We start from the raw sequence: 8018 nt of genomic DNA on the forward strand, positions 1-8018 counted from the left end.
TCAAAAAAGAAGTTTCCACGCGTGCCACTCCACCACGCCACGGCCAAGCCCTCGGGTGCCTGTCGGGGAGAGCAGCGCTCGGAAATCCTAGCCCCGGCCCGACGGGATAGCGGGTCCACGCGTGGCACGAGGTCTCCGACGGGGGTCACACCGCAGGCGACCCTGGGGAGGGCAGTGGAGGAAGGGGCCGCCTGCACCCCCCTTATTTTGTTTGCGGGTCCCATATGCAAATCAGTGGCTCCCGGGGGTGGAGACAAGCTCGAGGAGCCCACCTTGGGATGGGGGGAAATTTCCCTCAGGAATTTTCCCGCCTGCCTCCCCCGCTCCGGGCACGGCGGTCCCGGCGAGGACCGGGGAATTCGCCGTGCGTTTCTGAGCGCAACGAAAAAAGCCGCGGGACGGGGCTGGTGGCAGCAGAGCCAGAGCCGCAGGTGCTGCCGGTCCCGTCCAGGTGAGCGGGCTCCAGATCCTTTGCCCCCCTTCTCCTTCCTCCTCCTCCTCACCTTCCTCCTCCCCGGCTCCGTACGCTCAGGGCTCTGCCGGCAAATGAAAGTCATTTATTGTGAAGAAGAAGGAAATAAGGACGAGGGTGGTTTATTCTATTATTATTATTATTATTAATAATAATAATATGAATATCTATATTATTATTATAATAATATTTGGAGGAGGAAGGGGGTAGGTGAGTGCCCCCAAACAGCAGCGCCCTGGCACCGAAGGGCCGCGGCCGCGGTTCCCCCCGGGCAAGAGGCGAAGTTCCGGGCGGAGCGACGCGGGGAGACCCCCGAGGGGCCGGACGGGCCGCCCCCCCGCCCGTCCCGGGAGCCCCCCCCGACATCTCGTTTCTCTCCCCGGTCGCTGTCGGACGCGGGCGGGCGGGGGCCGGGGGCGGCTTTTCGGAGCAGGTTTGTTAACCAAAGCAGGTGCTAAAAACCAATAAGCCCGGAACAAACGCGGTCCCCCCCCGGGAGCCAGGACAATTGTTTCCATTTAATAAATATTTTCCCCACGGGCGTTTCGCGGGAGGCAGGCAATTATTCAAAGCAAGCAGGGACGCGGACCGCTACCGAGGTTAAGCGGGGCTGCGGAGCGGTGAAAGCAGGGGTTGGGGGAGCGGGAGAGCGGCCGGGAGCGCGGGGAAGGCGGGGGGTGCGGGGGGAAGCGACAGAGCTGCAGCGCTCGCAGCCCCGACGGCGGCGGCGGCAGAGCCTGGAGGGCGCCGGGACCAGCCCCGTTCCTCATACCCCCGGCACGGGGGGGGGGGACTAGGAGCATGGGGGGGGACGAGGAACATGGGGGCGACCCCCTTCGCCTTCCCCCTTCCTCCACAGCTGCTCTTAGCGCAGCAACTCACAAAAGCCTTCCTTTTAATCCGCGCGTTGGCGGGGGGGGAGTCCTCCCGTCCCCTCCTTTCCCCTCGTTCCTTCCTCCTCCTCCTCCTCCCTGCGCTGTCCCCTCCCCTCCTCTTCCTCTCGCCCTTCCTCTCTCTCTCTTTTTAAGCGGGCCCCCTCCGCGCTGATTGGGCGCCCGGCCGCGCTGTGACCGCCCTGCCGCTATGTCAGCCTGCCCGCCGCAGCCCCGCGCCTTTGAACTTCCCCGCACGGCCCCGCGTCCCCACGGCCGGCCCGCAGCAGCGCCCGGCGGCTCGCCGCCCGCCTAGCCGCCCGCCGGGCCCCGCGGGCCGCGCTCCACTCCGCGCCCCGCTCCGCGCCCCGCCCCGGCACGGCTCCCGCCGGGGACGGCCTTGGCGGAGGACCTGTGATGATCAGCTGAGCCCGCTCCTCCCGTTCCTCCGGCTCCTTCGGCCTCCTCCTCTTCTTCCTCCTCTTCCTCCTCCCGCCGCCGTCCGGAGCCCCGCACGGCCGCGCCGCGCCCCGCACCGCCGCCCGCCCGCCCGCCCGCCCGGCCGAAGCATGTCCAAGCCCAGCGACCACATCAAGCGCCCCATGAACGCCTTCATGGTGTGGTCCCGCGGCCAACGGCGCAAGATGGCCCAGGAGAACCCCAAAATGCACAACTCGGAGATTAGCAAGCGGCTGGGCGCGGAGTGGAAGTTGCTCTCCGAGGCGGAGAAGCGCCCCTACATCGACGAGGCCAAGCGGCTGCGGGCGCAGCACATGAAGGAGCATCCCGACTACAAGTACCGGCCCCGGCGCAAGCCCAAGAACCTGCTGAAAAAGGACAGGTATGTCTTCCCTTTGCCTTACCTCGGGGAAACCGATCCTTTAAAGGCTGCCGGGCTTCCCGTGGGGGCCACTGACTCGCTGCTGAGCTCCCCGGAGAAGGCCAGGGCTTTCCTGCCTCCCACCTCAGCACCTTACTCCTTACTTGACCCCAGCCAGTTCAGCTCCAGCGCCATTCAGAAGATGACTGAGGTTCCTCACACCTTAGCCACCAGCACCCTGCCCTACGCCTCCACCTTGGGATACCAGAACGGGGCGTTCGGCAGCTTGAGCTGCCCCAGCCAACACACCCACACTCACCCCTCGCCAACTAACCCGGGCTATGTCGTGCCATGTAACTGTACCGCTTGGTCGGCTTCCAGTTTGCAACCTCCAGTTGCCTACATATTATTCCCAGGCATGACCAAGACTGGGATAGACCCCTATTCTTCAGCACATGCGACTGCCATGTAACACCCACCCACCTACACCCCCACGGGCGTGTGTGTACGTGTGTCCCCCACCCCGGGTGGCGGCTGGAACTGGGATTCCTTCGTGTGTGCATGTACATAAAACCTGCAGGAGCAAAAGGCCACCCGAACCAGGACTCTGCCGCCCGCCGCCGGGCCGGGACAGACGCGGACGCTGCCTCGGAGATGCTCTCGCCTAAAGCTCGCCCCGGGAGCTGGCCCCAGGCTCGGGGGGGATCTGCAATCGCGGGGGGAGATAGGAGCCCGGCACTTGTAAGAGTTGTAAATGTGTTTAAAAACAAAAAGGAAAAGCGAAGCTTGAACTGCCCTTTTGGGACAAAGCGGGGGAGAAAAAGAAAAAAAAAAAAAAAGAGAGAGTGTGAGAGAGGCTGTTTCGATTTTTATTTATTCTCTTAATGTCTATGAGTTCTCCAGGGTCTCATGTCACTTGGACTTGACTTTGGGAAGTCCCGGTCTTACTCTGATTTTATTTTTTTTCCCCTTGTTGTTTTCCTTTTGCACATTGAAATACGAGATCAGCTGTGTTATATATATAAGTATATATATATTTTGCCACCACGCACTACTAGGTAAAATTGCTTTTCATGTCAGAAAAAGGCTCTTCAAAGTTAAAAAAGAAAAAAAAAAAGAGGGGGAGAAACATTTATATTTAAAACATATAATAGTGTTTGCTTAATTTAAAACAGATAGTCCTTAAATTTGTGTGATCCAGTGAGACTAGATCTAAGTTTACTTTAGACAGAGCGTCAGGTATGAAGTCAGGCAGTAGAATTGTAAAAAAACCTAATACTACTACTACTACTAATATTAATAATAACGAAAAACCGAATAAAAACGATGGCAATTCAAATATGTTTTCACAATGTCTTGGGGAAAGAAGGAACAGAAACTAAGATGTATCCGGCAAGATTTTACCTCGTTAAACCTTTTCATTTGTTGAACAAAGACATTTTGAATAAAGACAATCTGTCATCAAACGAGGCAACTGCGTGGTGTGAGTGCGGGGCCGCGGCCCCGCGTTCCGCACCGGGGGCTGCCCCCGGCTCTCCCCGCCCCGAGCGCAGCGGGTCGGGGCCGGATCGGAGCCGAGGCGAGCTGAGCCGGGTCGGGCTCCTTTGGAGCCCATCGGGGAACCGCGGCTGCCGGGAGAGAGAACTTGCGGAAAGCGGGGATGGAGCGGAGCAAAGCCGGGGGGCTGCGAGGGCTGCTCCCCCACAGCCCCGACCCCCATCCCGTCGGGGAACAGGATTTCCCCAAGTTGCCTCTGCGGCGTTGAAGTTGTAGCGGTGCGAGGAAATATTTGGAGCGGGGAGGGGAGTGTCGGCGGTGCTGGAAGGGGATGGTTTGGAATAAGCGTCTTGTCCGGCTCAGTCAGTGATGTTCGGGGGGCTCTTCCCTCTACGGAGGGAGGGAATTGGGGGCAGAGACGAGGGGAAGGAGGAAGAGGCAGAGGATCCGTCTGGAGGGACTGAATAGCCGGAGCGCTGCGTGTTTGGATGTGCTTTGCTCATTAAGTGCTCTTTGGAGACCGATGTTAGAATTAAACGGCGTAACACAATTAACATACATGGGGCTTGAATGGGAGGGTAAGCGGGGGAAGAATAGATAGATAAATAAATGAGAGATCGGGCGAAGGTAAACAAAAGGCGAGAGGAGAAAAGGGCTGAAAGGAGAGGTAAGAATGGCTGCTCCAACCTTGTTTAGCATGACAAAACGGCTCTTACAAATAAGGACAATTAAAGGAGCTGGCTTGGGGAGGGCCCCGGAGCCGCGGGACGATCCGCTGGGACGCGCGGGGCTGGATGCGGCCGGCATGGGGCGGCGCGGCGGCGGCGGGCGCTGATGTAACCCCAGCTGACAGGCGCTGTCAGCCCGGCTGATAACACCGATAGCTCAGTGTCCTCCGACATCCAGCCGCATTAGGCTGACAATGGTCGCAGGCAGAGCCGGGCGGGGGGAGCGCCGGCCCCGGCCCGCCGGGCCTTGCCGGGGATGGGGCAGAGCGGGGACCCCGCGCTCCCACCGCGGCCCAGCTTTGGGGGACACCCTGAGCTGGGAGCCCCTCGGGGGAGGGGAAGGGCTTGGTGGGGGCCGTTGCCTCGTGGCGACAGCGGGGACAGGTGGCGAGAGAGGAGCGACTGGGCTGGAAACTTCGGCGGAGATCTTTCCTTCGTACTTTCCCTCTTTCTTTCCCTCTCTTGCTTCTTTCCTCCTTTTTTCCTCTTTTCCTTCCTTTTTTCTTGTCTTTATTTTTTAATATTTTCTCCCTGTCTCATTATCCCCCTTCTCTTTCTATCCCTTCCCTCTCTCTCTCCCCCCGTTCTCTTTCTCCCTGCCTTGTTTTCACATCTCTCTCTCTCTTTTCTTACCCTCTAGTACCGCTCCTCGTTCTCTTTTCCTCGCTCCCTCGCCGTCCCCCTCCCGTCCCTCTCTCCTGGCCCTGAGTTTCGTTCCCATTCCCTGCGCCGTGTTATCCCGCCAACCCTCTCGCCGGGCTGCAGGTGTGTAGCTATTTAACTCGTGGAGATAAATAAATTAAATAATGATCTTGACACTGCAATGAACCGATTGCTGACTTTGATGTCAAAGGAAAACCAAAAACAGAAAGAAAGGGAGAGAGAGAGGGGTGAAAAAAAAGCTATTCCCTCGAGGGGGAAATGCAGCTCCTTGTCAAACCTGTTTCCCCACAACTGTCTCCTTCTTTCAATAAAATCATTAAACAAAGGCCGCGGGGTTATGCGCACCACGCCTAGGGTGCGCGGCCGGGCGCTGTCCCAGGCCGGGCTGCGGGACCCCGCCCGCACCCGCGGAGCCGAGCGAGGCCGAGTGTGGCCCGGGGCACTGCGGCTTCAGGCCCGAGTCGCTCCCGCTGCTCTTTTTTTTTTTTTTTTTTTTTTTTTTTTTTTTTTTTTTTTTTTTTTTTTTTTTTTTTTTTTTTTTTTTTTTTTTTTTTTTTTTTTTTTTTTTTTTTTTTTTCTCTTCTCTTCTCTTCTCTTCTCTTCTCTTCTCTTCTCTTCTCTTCTCTTCTCTTCTCTTTTCTCTTCTCTTCCTCTTCTTATCTCCTCTTCCTTTCTTCCTATCTCCTCTTCCTATCTTCCTCTCCGTTTCGGCTCAGTACTGCGTGCAGGACCCCTAAGATACTTAAAATCACCCACCCCGGCCATCCTTTAAACAAAATAACAAATAAGAGAGGAAAAGGAAAGAACTCGGGGGGCCGAAGGTACCGGGAGAGCCCTTGCTGGCGCCCAGGTGTAGCCGTGCGATCACCAGGGAGCTCTGCTGCAGGAGAGACAAAGACAGAGGGGGAATTAAGTGATGTTAAAAAACTTTATTTTAAAGGACACATTAAGCCCATAGAAGTCTCTGAGAGATATTACTTATTTCTGCTTATTAGTGATAATAGCCCAGTAAATTTGCTATTGAGTGTATCAAAGGCATTCAAAGAGACTTTGAAACATCAAAAAGATTGCGATTCTGATTTTACGGTTTTATTCCAGGCCCGACCTCCTGGCTACGTTCCTTGATTGTAGTGTTTAAAAGTACGCGGTGATCAGAAACATCCTCCTCCGCCGCCGCCGCCGCCGCTCCGGCAGCCCCGACCGGCTGGGCCGGGCCGGGCCCCCCAAGGAGCCGCTCGGGGCTGCGGTGGGAACGGGTCCCGCGGGCAGAAGCGGCAGAAGGGTCCCCGCACCGCAGCGTCCTCGCCGCCTCCCTTCGAAATCACCGTCAAATCGTTCAGAATGCTTAAAATTTAAAATATTGGGCCAAACCCAGCCCAGCCCGCTCTCCTCCCGGTCCCCTCGGGGGGCATGAAGGAGCTGGCGCCGCTGGAGGACGCGGGCTGAGGTCTCCGCGTTGCTCCACGCTCCGGAGCGAGGCGGCCTCGGGGCTTTGGATGTGTCTGTATTTTACCTTTTTTTTTTTTTTTTTTTTTTTTTTTTTTTTTTTTTTTTTTTTTTTTTTTTTTTTTTTTTTTTTTTTTTTTTTTTTTTTTTTTTTTTTTTTTTTTTTTTTTTTTTTTCTCGTTCGGTCCTTAATTTTACCATCCCGTCTCTCTTGTCTCCCTTCAGACGCCTCTGTGTCCAGTTGGGGTGTTTTATACCAACATCAAAGGGACAACCCAGCCTTTATTATTATTATTATTAATAATAATAATATTTTTTCTTTTTTTTTCCCCCTTCCTTTTTTATTAGGGTTAAAACACTTCATTATTACTGAACGCTCCGCGTTCGGAAAGCGAAACAAGAAATAACGTGCAGGGTCTGTGCAGGTCCACGCTGCAACAAGGCAACATGTGTACGCCTAAAAGCCCCGAAATTAAATCCAGGTTGATCCCAATTTAAAAGAGGAGAGCGAGGGAGCGGGAGCCGGCTCTTTGAGTGGGTGAGAGAAAGACGGGAAGAGATGAGTAGCTGGTAATTATTGAAATATAAGGATGAGATTAATTCAAAGGAAACAAACTATGAAAACAATTGGAGCCGAGTGAAAAGCAAAACCCAGATTAGAATTTGCTTGTGGTTTGTTGTCTGTCTGCTTTCTTTCCTCCTCCCCACCCATTGTCACAGTGCAAGGCAATGGGATTTGCACACTTGAGGTGTAATAGCATTACTGCATTAATTAAAATTTTCATTTCACGTCCAGATTGTTTACTTATCTGCTGGAAACATATGTCGTGAGAAGTTGAGATTCTGGATTCTGCTCCGCTGCCCAAGGTGCAGCGCAGTACAGGGGGGGAGAGGATGACTTCAGATTTTTTTTTTCATTGCATCCTCCAGCCTTATCTCTCCGCTGTAAATTATAAGGAGACTCCATTGAACTGAATATGAAGATTATACTTGCGAGCAGCGCGTCCTGGAGCGGCCCCGGTCCCACTTGGAAATGAAACAAGCCGCCTTGCGGGCCCCGAACCCCCCCTCTCCTCCCTCTCCGTGCGGCCGTAGCCCCCCGGGACTGGGGGCTGTCCGCGTGGGACCCCCCCGATCCCTGTCCGGTGCCGGGGAGGGAGAGAAGGAGGGAGCGAGAGCCGCGACGCTCTGCGTTCCTTGCCGGGGTATCCCCTCGCTCCAGCCCGGGAGGCAGTGCGGAGAACCGGGAGACTCTCCCTCCTCGCAAAAGCTGTCCTTTGGAAAGCAGACTCCCCAAAACCACAGCCAGAAGGGTGGGCAATCCCCGGCCCTGGCGGCGGGACAGCGGCGGGGTCGCGCCGTCGGTGCGGGCGCTGCGGGGCCCCGGCGGGGCCGGGGATGCTCGAGCGGCCGCAGCGCTCCGTGGGAAGGGGCTGTTTATCTGTTTGCCCCCCATTTTCCCCCCTCTTTTTGGGGGTGTTTTATTTTCCTATTTTCTGCCTTTTTTTTTTTTTTTTTTT

The 8018-nt window shown here is 55.8% G+C and overlaps 1 protein-coding gene across 2 annotated transcripts in view; it reads left to right on the forward strand.

Annotated features, from left to right (window-relative positions):
* The first annotated feature begins 1846 nt into the window (after window positions 1-1846).
* Window positions 1847-8018, forward strand: part of SOX14 (SRY-box 14) — a 7910-nt gene continuing 1738 nt past the window's right edge. The window contains exons 1-2 of one of the 2 annotated variants that reach the window (XM_027878284.1): window positions 1847-2185; window positions 2339-3634. In XM_027878284.1, the coding sequence (XP_027734085.1) occupies window positions 1914-2185; window positions 2339-2636 (570 nt within the window). In that variant the 5' untranslated portion in view covers window positions 1847-1913 and the 3' untranslated portion in view covers window positions 2637-3634. Of the gene's footprint in view, window positions 2186-2338; window positions 3635-8018 lie in introns of those variants that run through there. The other variant, XM_027878285.1, reaches the window with a different exon arrangement.

Source organism: Empidonax traillii, unplaced genomic scaffold (genome assembly GCF_003031625.1).
Source record: "Empidonax traillii isolate 1590-97213 ecotype Southwest subspecies unplaced genomic scaffold, ASM303162v1 scaffold40:size2234952, whole genome shotgun sequence".
Taxonomy (NCBI): domain Eukaryota; kingdom Metazoa; phylum Chordata; class Aves; order Passeriformes; family Tyrannidae; genus Empidonax; species Empidonax traillii.